The 13,797-nt window shown below is 48.6% G+C and overlaps 1 protein-coding gene across 1 annotated transcript in view; it reads left to right on the top strand.

The window, feature by feature from the left end:
- Positions 1-12,266, top strand: part of Sypl2 (synaptophysin like 2) — a 12,716-nt gene extending 450 nt beyond the window's left edge. Inside the window, exons 2-6 of the mRNA XM_012515953.2 lie at positions 49-180; positions 7,298-7,422; positions 8,457-8,658; positions 9,450-9,641; positions 11,243-12,266. Coding sequence (XP_012371407.1) covers positions 49-180; positions 7,298-7,422; positions 8,457-8,658; positions 9,450-9,641; positions 11,243-11,389 — 798 coding nt within the window. The 3' untranslated portion in view covers positions 11,390-12,266. The remainder of the gene's footprint in view (positions 1-48; positions 181-7,297; positions 7,423-8,456; positions 8,659-9,449; positions 9,642-11,242) is intronic.
- The last annotated feature ends 1,531 nt before the right edge of the window (positions 12,267-13,797 follow it).

Below are 13,797 nucleotides of genomic sequence, written 5' to 3'. Positions count from 1 at the left end.
CGGCCTCGCCGGGACCCCGACGGCGCCCCGGGCCACGCGTGGGGGGAGCCGGAGGCGCGCGCGCCCCTGCCGGCCGGACCCGACCCCGCTGCCCTGTCCCCGCAGGTGGACCGCTTGCTCGTGGGGCTGCGCTGGCGGAGGCTGGAGGAGCCGCTGGGCTTCATCAAAGTTCTCCAGTGGGTGAGTCCGCCCCGGCCCGGGGCTATTTCGGGAGCCTGGGCTGTGACGCTGACCTGAAGCAATGTGGCCCGGGTGGGGGCTGGGGAGGCGCCGCGGCGGGCCGCGGAAGGGTGGGGGGCGGCGACAGGTGGGCGGGGGAGGGGAGGCCTGGGGCAGCTTCTCCGGCCGGCTCTGCGGGGCGGAGGACTAGGAGCCAGCCTCGCGGAGTCCCGGATTCGGTCCTTCTATGTGCAAGGAGCCTCTGCCCGGGACGCTCACATTTCACTCGGGCGAGCGGACCCGGGTGTAACCTTTCCAGAACTCTGATCCTGCACATACCGCTCCTCCGTAGAGGGAGGGGACGAGGCCGGCTCTTCACCAAGAGGAAAGCAGCAGAGGGCAAAGGGGGGCGGGGGAGGGCTAACTATGGAAACCATCCGGTCCTCAGACCCACGCGGGCCTGGATGACCCTGCAAGTGGACGTGGGGGTCAGGCTCCCAGCCGGGGTTGGGTCCGCTCCTGAGGTCCTTGTAGTAATCTGTGTTCCTGAAGGGAGTGAGGGAGGCTGTGAATGAATGAATGGAACTCACCAGCCCAGTACTTTAAAAAAAAAAAAAAAAATTCAGGCACAATGGAAAATCACAGCATGGCCAAAATGTGTTGTGGTGGGATAAGAAGATAGAATCCTGATCTAGGAAGTTCTGAGTTCCAGATTTGAGCCTTCCTTTCCCAGTCGTGTGACCTTGGACAAGTCACGTCTTGGGACTTCAGTTCCCAGCGTTGGTCAGATATGGATCAGCTTGTCCCTAGGATCACTTATGCTCTAAATCAGGTGGCTCACTATGTTAGACATGCCTGGTGACCTTGAAAATCTCATTTTCCCAGTTGTGGTCTAGTGGAAATACAGCTTCCTTGCTTCACTGATACTTTAAGATATTACTATGCTGTCTGTTCTTCCCAGTGCCCAAGAGTGTAGATTAGTAATGTGGACAGGGACTGTCTTAAAGACTTGCCGGGGGAGGGTTAGTGAACTATTGCAGAGGACATTTTAAGTTACACAATCCACACACCAAATGGTGTATAAATAACTTAATATCCTCTCAGCAGAGAATTCCATCAGGGAATGAATTAACATTCATACTTAGGAGGACTGAGTTCAGAAGAACTTTGAACTCGCTGGAGACAGGAGTTAGCACCGTGTCACCAACTCCTAAATCATGGTTTGGATGAGAATCATCAAATCTGGACTTCAGGAGCAATAGCGCATGTAGGATTATCTGGCTAGCTGAGAACTTATGAGGACTACAGGACGCTCTGAGGTGCAAACTCTGGCCTTCGAGGGACTTTCCACTTTTCCTGTTGTCTCCAGAGCTGCTGATGGAGCTCTTTGCCTCCTCCCACTTCCCTGTTCTGACCCAGTGCTCAAGCGCTAGAGGCTGCCATATAAGAATGACCTTAAGGCTCTAAGTGACTCCCGTCGAGAAGTAGTAGAGCTATTATGAGCAGTTCCAGAGGAACAGCACCTGAAATGCAAGTGCACAATTTTATCATTAAGACTAGATAATAGCTGTACCAGAAATTGGAGACAGTCAAGAGCTGAGCAGAGCCTGAGGTTATTAGACTATGGACTCATCTTCCCTGGGGAGGATTTTGCAAAGTTTCCTTCTGCAGTCCTGCTAGATCTTTATCCCCAGTACATTCAACCTTTCTATAAAGGCTGCACAAAGCAAGTCATAGGGAAATGATCCAGTCTTCTGGTGGGGTCAGCACTGATGCCCTGAGAATTAAGACCTGTTTGACTTTTCTGGTCTTCAAGGAGGTGGAGTTAGGCAGAGACGTCTTTCTCTCACACTGCTAAATTTAAGGGTCCAGGGTTGGACTCTGATTTGCCCACATTACATCATGAGACATGATTTGGTTTTAATGTCATTGGTGATAGTATAAATTCAGGGCATGAGCTTCATCTGCTTTGAATCTTTGTTGTTGAGATAACATAAAAGCACACAGACACATACCCTAGAAATGGCAGTAGAAATGTCATTTGGGTTTTTCACCCATTTTCTGCTTGGAGGGATAAAATGACTACAGGATGAAAAAAAAGAAAATATGTCCTGCAGTTATTTTAATGGAAATTGAAAACTTTTGTTGTCATTGCTACCAAAAAACAAAAGTTTAACTGAAATCCCTACAGGAAAAAAGTGATGGGGCCGGGAAGATGGCTCAGTAGAATAAGTGCTTCCTTGGGAAGCACAAGGGCCTGAGTTCAATCCCCAGTTCCGCAAAAAAAATTTTTTTAAAAAGTCATATAATTCTTTTATGAGTCAAGAGTACAGTTTACAATGAGAAGAAAGATTTGTACTAATATTGTTTAGACAAGAGATCACGTCTGCATCTTGTACTCTGAATAACTACTACGAAGATAACAATATGCAATGCATTAATTATTGTAACCGTCCTACTAACCTGTTTTGAAACTGTCTCATCGCTATTTCTTTCTCATTAAAATTAATTAAAAAGTAAAAAAGATTACAGTTTAGAGTATATTTAAAATTTAGATATTAACTGATTTAACTTTAATTCCAATTCTGCATTCTGACTAAGCCTATATCAAGCTAGTAAAATAAGCTGGATATAGACCAATTATTAAGTATTAACTTTTTGTTGTTGTTGTTTTGGATTTTTTTTTTTTTTTTTTGAAATCAGGTAGACGACTCTGGTTTAAATTCAGTCACCTCTTCTGCCTTCTAGGTCTAGATCCTTAATAAATGATGACATTGTTATGGGCCTCAGTTTCCTTATTTGTGATTGAGGGCCAGACCTGGCTTAGGAGCTCACTGGGAGAAGTGTAGGTGGTAATATCTGTAATACATACCACATTCAGGAAAGGCACGGTGAGCCAGGAACTCCACGCCCTAGTGTAAGTGGTGGGTCCCTTTCCTCCTATTTCCAGGTCTCCCCTTGCCCCAAGTCTCCTCTTACACAGACTGTCCGGCTAGACTTGTCCTTCGTGACACTATTCAAGTATCATGGCCAAATCCTCTGTTCGACGGTAAGGTACAAAAAAATCTCCAACTGGCCCAGCTATTACTCCCATTTGCTTATAAATAAATTATTTTATCTTTAACTGGGTATAGCTTCTTGATAAGCATTTTGCCTGCAGGGTGCCAAAGACCGTTTTTTGTTTTGTTTTGTTATTTTCTCTAAGATCTCTGTGATGAAAAAGTTATTTCTGTGAGTTTAAGGGATTTGAAAAGATAATATCAGAGCCCGTGAAACCAAAAGGATGATTGTGGAGTAGATTTGGTAAAAATAACTTGTCTTCCCGTGCCTGCACTGATGGTGTTGGTATTCTCTGGCTTGACAGAGGATTTTCACCAGCAGGTAAGTCAGCACCACAGTGGAGCCTCATCTTTAAACTGGGAAGGTTACTCTGACATCTTTGCAAAAAAGATGGCAGAGGTAGGAGGAGGAAGGGGGCAGAGTATAATCATCACTGTCCCTGGCACTGCCGATCCAAGAGGAGGATTGTTGGTTGGCACCAGAACTCCAGAAATCCCCTGGTCTCGGGACCGCCATGCTCAGTGACAGTTCTTTATGACAGTTTGCTTATCTCAGAGCCTCGTGCTTGGTGATGGGGTGGTTTCAGTTCTTACCTTCTGCTCCCTGGAGCCTGCTCCTCTTCATAGTTGGGAAGGAAGCAAATCTGGTGTAGAAAGGTGGAGGGGTAGGAGAATGAAGGGAGTGGGCACGGCATCTTTCTCTATCCCTGCAGCCCCGGAGCACAGAGCTCCTCCCTCCTCATTTAGCCTTAGTAACTGTGGTGCACAGTTTTGCTTTAGTCTTTTGCCTGGAGCCCGCTCTTACACATCTTCATACTCTAGTGCCTGGCACAAGGTAGCTGTTCTGCAAGCGTTGAAGGAACGGGGTAGAAAGAGCAGGGAAGGAGGAGAAGTGAGTTTGAAGACTGGGTCTCAGAGCAGCTAAATGCGATTTGGGGAAATCCTTTGAGGCTTCAGTTTGCAGTTCCAAGAAATTAAACCAATGGGGCAAAAAAACCCTCTGAGGCCCTTTATACTTTGCTGCTCTAAGAATCACTGAGAGGGGCCGGCGAGATAGCTCAGCAGACTGCAGCACTTGCTTAGGCAAGTGCAGGGACTATGGTTTGATCGCAGCACCACACACCACGCCAGCCCCACCCCCAGGGCAGCCTGAGCCAGCCACAGAGTCTGAGCGTAGTGGCGCATGCCTGTAATCCCAGCGCTGGGGAGGCTGAAAGCAGGAGAATCACCACAAGTCCGATCTGCACGGTGAGACCCTGCAACAACCAAATACATTTAAAAAAATTCAGTGAGATTCTCCTCAGATTTTCTCATGGTCCACTTGTGTAGCAAGCTCTGACATCTGGCCCCATCTGACAGTGTGGTATTCAGATTTAAGTATATGTGCTTGGAGCTGGGGTTGAGCTTAATGGTAAAGCACACTGGCCTGGCATCCACAAGGGCCTGCCTTCACCCCCACACCACAAATTAAACAAATAAAGTAACCTAACATATGTGCTGGGAGGTTCAAAGGCATACAGACCATGTTTAGAGTGTCCTGACTTCTAAAGACTCAGAATAGAAAAGAGCAGGGCTGGGGAGATAGCTCAGTAGAATAAGCGCTTGCCTGGCAAGCGCAAGGGCCTGAGTTCAATCCCTGGTTCTGCCAAAAAAAAGAATGGAAGAGAATAAAGTTAACAGTAAAGGTGTTATATTTGGGGTATTCCCCCTCCCTTGGGCACCAGAACAGGTTCAGAATTATTTTTGGAACCTCCAGGTCATCATTTAGACATAGCAGAATGCTCAGTGATGATGCAAAAGTTTTGTAGTCTGCGTTGCTAAGTGTCGGACCCACCAGCATGTGTGGCACCCACTCAGCATGTGAGCACTTCATGTGGCTGGTGTGACTAAGCAAACGAATTTTAGGTTTTATTTTATTTTAATTGAATGGACACATACTCGTGATAACCATTTTGGATAGTGCCGCTACAGAAACATGAAGAAAAGTTTTCCTCCTCTTTTGTTTGCTATGGGGTAGTGAACAGGCCTACAACAGTGCCTGATGCATAGTAGGTGCTCAAGAAATGTCATGTTCCTGCAAATGTTTAGCAGTACCTACCAAGAGGCGGCCAGGGAAGAAGTCGCTCCATCACTGACTGTTCATTGGTCCAAGTTAGGAATATCTACATACTTATGAGGAGCCACTAACTAACTGGGGTGGGTAAAGACATAACAAACTGTTCTCCTCAATATTTGACAACGTATGTACAGTCTGAGACACTAGAAATCAAGCGGACTAACAAAACATCTACAAGGAATCAAAGAGCTACAGAGCCAACAGAGATGAAAGAAAAGCTAGAACGGTTCTACTGTTGTTATGCCTGGGAGCCACTTGGGGTACGTGAGCAGTCACAGTGCAGGGGCTCCCTTTGACTTCTCTCAGCTTTGTCAGGAGAAGAGCAAGCAGGGCCCTGGTACAGCTTGCATAATTTAATTCCAGTATAGAAGTTACAGAGGCATTGCCGAGAGGATCTACCACCTTCTTTATGAGGCAGCTTTAAAGATGGAGACAGTGTTCATTTGCCTGAAAGAAACCTCCTGAAACACCTCGTGCACACTGTGACCTTTACGGAGAAGTCAATGGCTCCAGCCTGGGGCTCGGCCAGGCCAGGCCAGACCATGCAAGGCAGGGCAGTGGCACTGGATACTACCCAGGGGCAAAGCACAGCTGTTGGAAAACTCAGCCAAGAGCACACTGAGTGTTACCCTCAGAGGGTGAGAAAATTCCAGAGCTGCAAAGGGACTCTAGATGATCGCCAGACCCTTCTTTTTACAGGGGAGGAAACTGAAACTCAGAGAGCAGAGTTGCCTTACTAATTCGTAACAGTCCAGGACTAGAACTCAGATTTCCATGCTCCTAATCCAGATTTTTTTCTCACTCCAAGACACCAAGTCATTAGCGGACTAACATACAAATCTATTCTAGACATTGGATGTGAGATCAGTATGTAAATTAGATGTCTTCTAGGTGCTTAATATTCAACACACTGGCTCACAGAAAACCACACAGAAAATGAACAATTAGAAGAATAAGATCAGTGTATAATAAAAATGATTACATTGTCTACAAACTAAGGACAGGTCCTCAGGAGACTGGGGCTAAGCACACACTACGGGAGGATGAGAGATTCTGACTTTTCACCTTTTCTAACCAAAGTGTGTTTCCTAGAAAGAAATTTGAGCATCTTAGGATAAGCCAATGTCATATCACTCAAAAAGGAGGTGTAGTCAGATGTGGTGAAAGGTGGACAAGAAAACAATTCAAGTGGTCAGAAACACCTTTGGAACTTAACACTGAGAAATGGCAGCATCGACAGATTGCAAAGGGGAACACCGGCAGGAAAAGAGCAGAGACTGATAAGGCAAGTGGAGAGTACTTTTCTCTGGGCTGGAGCCAGGGCTGACAGCACTGGACCAGCCAGCACAACTGCTGTAAGGAAAGGGCTTTGGGGAAGAGGATGAGACTGGCAGGACCTGGGCGACACCCATCAGCGATGTCATACCTCCACTGAGGCAGGAAACCACCAGAATTTCACAAGGCAAGGGCAAGATTCTTTGACTGATTCAAAGGAGAAATGAAAATCATTTTAGGGTTACTACAAAAGAATCTATTTTAGAGGTTGCCTCTCCCTTCAGGAGGAAAATTAACTCTAGCTTTGAGACAGAAGTTTGCAGAATTCGGAGTTACAGAGGTTTGTGGTGGTCATCATCTTAAACAGGTTATCCATGGTCCCCAATTTTATAACCAGTGAGAAGACCTGGAAAACATCCATTTCCTCTCATTCATCATCTCCCTCTGAGATACTTCTCAAAGTCTACCTTATTCATTTGGCTGTCTGGTTCAGTACCCTGTGCAGTGAATGCAAAACCCGGAACTGAAAGATGAATGGCAGTAGTAGGTCCCTTCCCAGGAGGAACACGATTAAAGGAAACCCCACTCCTTCCCTCCTCAGCATGTGCACCTGCTGCAGTCCAGGGGTGGTTCTCTGCCTTGGCCAGGTGAGGCCTTCTGACTCTCAAGGGCCTTCCCTCTTTCTCAGCTCTTTGCTATTTTCGCCTTCGGGTCCTGCGGCTCCTACAGCGGGGAGACGGGAGCACTGGTCCACTGCAACAACGAAGCCAAGGACGTGAGCTCCATCATTGTTTTGTTCGGCTATCCCTTCAGGTGAGCAGGACCAGGTCTGGCCCAGCACAGCCTCTCTCCCTAGATTAGCTGGATCTGCTTGGTCTCATTCTCCTCCAGAGATCTAAAGGCTATGCTGTGTGGGGCCGGGGAGGTGGCTCAGTAGGCTAAGCGCTTGACTGGCAAACGCAGGGATCTGAGTTCAATCCCCGGTTCTGCCAAAAAAAAAAAGACTATGCTATGTGCTGCTCCAGATTGAAATAGAACAAGAAGACTTAGGTCCTTTCTGCCCTTTAGTGACTTCAGACACAATAGCCAGAGAAATCCATAAGGCAAACACAGACATTACCATGATGTTCCAGGCCATGCTCAACCAATGGCACATCACAAAAGCTCAAACTGAAAGGACCCAGGCACTGGGGATGAAGGTTTGTAGGAGTCTGAGCAAGATGTAGCTCTCTCTGACCCTGTGCTGCATCTTCTAAATCCTAAAGTAAGAAAGCTGGTTGGTATTTAGATCTTAAAGAACTGATATGGGATGCTTGCTTGCTACTTCCAGACTACAAAGAGGTATGCGTAGCTTGGCCAGGAGGGAGAAGAGAATTATCTTTCTTGGGTATTTGGAAGCCAAGGATGGAGAAGCCTGTGTCATGGTCTCCTTATTTTATCCAATATAGACCAATGGGAATCCTAAATAAGGTCTAAGAATGAATACTTTCAAGCTAACTAGATCCCTGTGAGTGTATACTTTTCGAAAAGAACGATGATTTAATGGTTTACCAGAAACAGGTGAACTATACATACTGTAGTTGTGACCTATAGGACCCCAGAGATACCTGGAAATACATGGTCACCATGGTCTAGGGTGGCAGCAGAGGGGAGGCAGTGTTTGAATGGACTCGATGAAGATCCTATCTTAACTGCAAGGTTCCCTGGGAAGTGTTTCTCCATGCACGACCCCCATCTGGGCTCTGTAAGTATGGAAAAGAGAGGGCTAACACAGGACCCCTGCTGTGGCAGGGAGAGAGCCCCCCCCCCCGCCCCCATGCTCAGCACAGACTCCCTGCCACCTGCAGGTTACACCGGGTCCAGTATGAGATGCCTCTCTGTGATGATGACGCCACCTCCAAGACCATGCACCTCATGGGGGACTTCTCTGCCCCTGCTGAGTTCTTTGTGACCCTTGGCATCTTTTCCTTCTTCTATACTATGGCTGCCCTAGTCCTCTACCTGCGCTTTCACAAACTCTACACGGAGATCAAACGCTTCCCACTGGTGGTGAGTGAGCAAGGCCAGTGGGATGGGGTAGAGGAGCTGAAGAGATATTCGGTAGGGGTGGCGCTCAGAGCTGGACGGAAGGACAGATGTGATGGCACCTGATACCTACGCATGGATCCTCACTGCGTGCTTCTGCTCACGGAAGGCACAGAAGCAACATGAAGAAGCAGGCTCTGGGGTTAGGCTGCCTCGGTTCAAAGCTCAGCACTGTCCTTTATTAGCTGTACAACCTTCAACAAGTTACTCAGCCTCTAAATCTCAGTTTACCTGGCCATAAAATGGGTGTGAAGTAATACCTGCTTTCTAATTTTTTTTTTGAGAGAAAATGAGAATGTACGTAAAGTATCTGGTATACAAGTGTTAGCTATTACTATATCATTCTCTTTACATTCTCCCTTCTGTAGGCATACAAGGTGGAAGATAGTATAGTAAGGAATTCTCTTATCTCCTGAGTCTAGCTTCTGCCTCTACTTATAGCTAAGCATGGATGATCAAAGGACTAGCTGGGAGGAAAGGGTGGGAAGTTTATGTTCCTTGGGTTTGGGGCTGAGACTGACCAGAAGATTCTGTGACGCCTGAGGACAGGAGCAGGGTGGCCTGAGTGGCCAGATTCTTTTGTGCCAGTGAACAGATTCCTCAGGGCCATCTGGCCTCTCAGAGGCTGTGGGTGTCAGGTGAGGCGGAAGAGGCAACTGCCTTGGGGCCCCAGGATTCTCATGTAGAATGGTAAGAAAGAAGAGGGAACCACGGGGGCGTTCTTAGTGTATTTTCCATCCCTCTGCCCCTCCCAGGACTTCTGTGTGACTGTGTCCTTCACCTTCTTCTGGCTGGTAGCTGCAGCTGCCTGGGGCAAGGGCCTGACAGACGTCAAAGGGGCCACACGGCCGTCCAGCCTGACTGCAGCCATGTCTGTGTGCCACGGCGAGGAAGCAGTGTGCAGTCCTGGAGCCACCCCCTCTATGGGGCTGGCGAACATCTCTGTGGTGAGCCCCATGGCTGGGGAAGGGGTCTGGGGGAGGCAGTGCATCACACTTGTCCGGTGCTGCCCTAGGCTTAAGAGAAACAGAGAAGATGCCCCCAGAGCTGGTATCCCTTATAGCTAGAGCTAGCGGGTGCCTCTCTGCACCGAATGCCAGCCTGATGAGACATCAGTAACGAGGGGCCTGAGAGCTGCCCGGTCCCCAGGCTTCTCCCCGCGGTGCACATGCCCTTGTGCCTGCACACACATGGACACGTGAAGGCAGAGTGGAGGGCTGCCGTGGGGCTCGGGGATGGGCGCGGACCTAGGGAGAACGAGAAGGCCTACTACTGCTTGGCCCTCCACGCTGGAAAGGGCTTTGAGGCAGTGGCCACGGCTCCACGGTAGGCACATGCTTGGCCGTTCGAGTTGTTGGAACTTTGAAATTTGTCCACATTATCTGGCAAATACCAGGGACGTTGAGCTTCTCAAATGGTCACTGTCATTTCATTCACCTCAGACCCTCTCTGAAAATGGCTTGGATCTTCACAGGGCCTACGTTTGAAATGTTGAAAAGCTGGCATACCCAGGTTGCCTCTAGAACATTCTAAAACTCTTCCTCTCAACATTTATAATAGAAATGTCCACATATGAAAATTCAGCAAAATTGCAAAAACTTTACAGTGAACACTCAGAACTTAACTCCTAGAGACATTCTTTATTATATATACACACACTGGGGCTGGGGAGATGGCTCAATGGAATAAGCGCTTCCCTGGCAAGCACAAGGCGCTGAGTTCAATCCCCAGTTCTGCCAAATAATAATAATAATAATAATAATAATAATTATTATTATTATATATTCACACACCTCTCTTCATCCACCAATCCAGTTTCCATTGCATTGCAGCATTAATTGAAAACATCATCTCACACCCCTGCTAGTACTTGCTATGAGATTATTTTATTTTATTTTATTTTATTTGGCACCGGGGATTGAACTCAGGACCCTGCCCTTGCCAGGCAAGTGCTAATCCTACTGAGCTATCTCCCTGGGCCCTTTTTATTGTGTTGTTGTTTTTTTTTTAATATTTTATTTTTATTTATTTATTTATTTTTGCAGAACTGGAGATTGAACTCAGGCCCTTGCGCTTGCCAGGGAAGCACTTATTCTACTGAGCCATCTCCCCAGCCCCTTAATATTTTAAATAAACATTTGAATATAACTGATATGAAGCCCTGGTTTTAGGGAGGGAGCACCTTGGACAGCTCCAGGCATCCTCACCCCCAGGAAGGCGCTCTAAGCAGGCCCCACATGGGCTGTGCAAGGCCCAGCTGGCCCTGACTGTTGCTGTCTTGCTGCTTTGTGTGAGAACCACTCCAGGGGGCAGATTCAGCTAGGGACCCTACTAGATCTTGGCAACAGGTTGTCGATAGAGTTAGACTTTTTCACCAGGGAATCCCTAAGTGTATGATGACTTTGAACTTGACCTCTAGATCCAGATCCCTGTCCCTTGCCCTCCTGGCCTGCTGTCTCTCTTCCTCCAGCATAGTAACTCCGCCCTGACTATTTTCATGCTGTTGCTCCTTCACCATTCTCACAAACTTCCCTGATGTTCTCTGCAGCTCTTCGGCTTTATCAACTTCTTCCTGTGGGCTGGGAACTGTTGGTTTGTGTTCAAGGAGACCCCGTGGCATGGACAGGGCCAGGACCAGGGCCAGAGCTCCAGCCAGGAGAGCGCAGCTGAGCAAGGAGCTGTGGAGAAGCAGTAAGCAGCCCATCTGGCTCCTCCCGAACTGGACAGCACCTCTTCAACACCTCCAGCTTCCAGGGCCTCCCTCTTCCTCCAGCTCCTTCCCCCCATCATTCTGGGTTTTGGGCTTTGTGATGTCAGACAGGCAGGCACCAACTGTCAGAAACCTGGGCAGCCCTCCTAGTGACTTCCTGTGTCTCCTCTTGCTGAAGCCCCTGCCGGCAGGAGCTCAGGGCTTCTTGATTACTGCCAGGCCCCACACATCTCACGTAGGGGCCTACCTGTACCGCCCAGCCTCTGAGTACCAGCCTCTCTGCAGGTGAGAGCTGAGCGCAGCAGAATCCCGAGACTGGCCCCTCACAGATATTTTTCAATTGCCTGTCCACCGTTCATGTGGGCAGGCAGTGGCGGGAGCTCCTCCTGGTCCACATAGCCAGAGCCAGTGCTTCTCCCTTACTTCTCTGGCCTCTGTTTACCCACAGAGCCTATTGTGTATAAACCAGGGAAGCCCTCTATTCTAGAAAAGGGCCCTTAGAGGGACCGCATGAGGCCTGGACTCAACACAAGCAGACAGACTACAAGTGAGTTGCAACTTTAAGCAAGAAAGTCAGGAAACTTGCTGGCAGAATCATTTCTTTCTATTCACTGAGCACCCCCCCCAACACACACCCCGGCTGGGACCCTGTCCCCCAGTACTACTCTACTTCCTACAGAAGCTCCTTAGCTTTCCTCCTGTCCTTCATGGTTTGGTCTCAGCTCACACTTGGGACACGCACCGAGAGGCTAGGAGCACGTCCATGTCAGTCCCTCCCTCCCCATCTCTGTTCCCCAGCCTCTTGGTTCTGAGGCCAGACCCTTCTTGAAGTCTGTCCAGGCCTTCCTTTTATTCCCATGGGGCCAGATTGGGGCTTTGGAAGGGCCCAAAGGACCATCGTGAGGCTGAGTTATCCCAGAGCTCCAGAACATGGATAGATGGGCCCACTTTTCCCTTACCCTCTGCTCATACCTTTGCCCCCCTCACCCCCACTCCTTCTGTAGTCTTTCTTTTTTTTCCTTTTTGAGACAGGGTTTCACTATGCAGTTCAGGCTGGCCTTGAACTCACTTTGTAGCCCAGGTTGGCCTTGAACTCACAGCGATCCTCCTGCCTCAGCCTCCCAAGTGCTGGGATTACAGGCATGTGCCACCAGGCCCAACTTCAGTCATTTCATACTTCCCCTTCTCAACTCTACCAAAGGATGTACCCTCTCCTTGGCCCTCCCAGCCTCCACCTGCTTCTTCCTTTCTGCCAAGCTCTATCCCCTCCCCAGTCGAGGGCAGGCCAATGCTATTGGTGCTTCTTCACTTCGGGACCCAGTTCCATATTTGTCTTTGGTCTATTTCCTCTTCCTGACATCTCCTTCAGTCCCTCTCTGGACCCCAAGGCCTGAGAGTACTAGCTGGGGAAGGATTACCTGCCTCCTACCCACCCCAAAACACCTCAATCTGCCCTGGCCTTGGGGCTGCTCAGGGAAGGATGAGGAGGGACGAACCCAACCATTTGGCCCACTTAGCTTCCCAAAGGTGAGTGTGTCCTGTGCCAGTCTCTCCTCAGGACCGAGTCGCCCCTGTAAGCCTCCTTGCTCCAGGCAGTGCCATTCACAGTAACACATGCATTGCTGGTGTCCTTGGGGTTTAGAACCTTTGACTTAGGGCCAGTCATTTCCTCTCTGGATCAGAATTTCCCCCACTGGTAGGGGGAGTGTGATTTACATCCCCAAATTCTCCAGAGTTCTTCAGTAAAAGAAATTAGATTTTTTGTTTTCTTTTTTAGATTTTTGAGAAATAATTTGAGGAGGAAAGAAAGGAGATGGGGGTAAGAATGTTCCTAAGTTTGAAACACTCTCTGTCCTCAAGAACAAGGTGGGACAGTTTTGTCTACAGCTCCAAAGATACAGAGAATAAAGGGGTGACTTTCATTTTTCTTCAAGCCAGCCCCTGTGGGGGTCTGTGAGCAGCTTCTACCAGAACTTTGTTTGGATTCTGTGTCTGTATTTATAATTTATTTGAAATGTGATGGATAAAGTGTTCTCATTTGGGGGCCAAAGTTAGCAACTGGCCCTTCAATTAGGGAAAGCAGGGAGGGAATTCACTCCTGCCAAGAACTCCCAACCCAGAATTCTTTGGGGCAGAGATCCTTCTCCTCCTCAAGAGGCTGGATGATTCTCAGCCAATAACCTTAATTTAGGCTATGGCCACCCTAAGAGGAAAGACCCATTTACCTCATTACCTCCAGAGGGCCAGTCAGGGCCAACTGCCAAGGGCAGGGCTGTCCTCCTAGGATTCATGACTCCTCCATCCAGCACTGGTATCACTGCCTTGCTGAAGTGGGAGGAGGTGTCTGACTTCTTCAGCAGCTGCAGGAGGCCAGCAGGCAGGGCACTTGCCCT

The sequence above is a fragment of the Octodon degus genome, unplaced genomic scaffold (assembly GCF_000260255.1).
Source record: "Octodon degus isolate 3935 unplaced genomic scaffold, OctDeg1.0 scaffold00084, whole genome shotgun sequence".
Lineage (NCBI taxonomy): Eukaryota > Metazoa > Chordata > Mammalia > Rodentia > Octodontidae > Octodon > Octodon degus.
The sequence above is the reverse complement of the archived record's forward strand: the minus strand, read 5'-3'. Positions and strand labels throughout refer to the sequence as shown.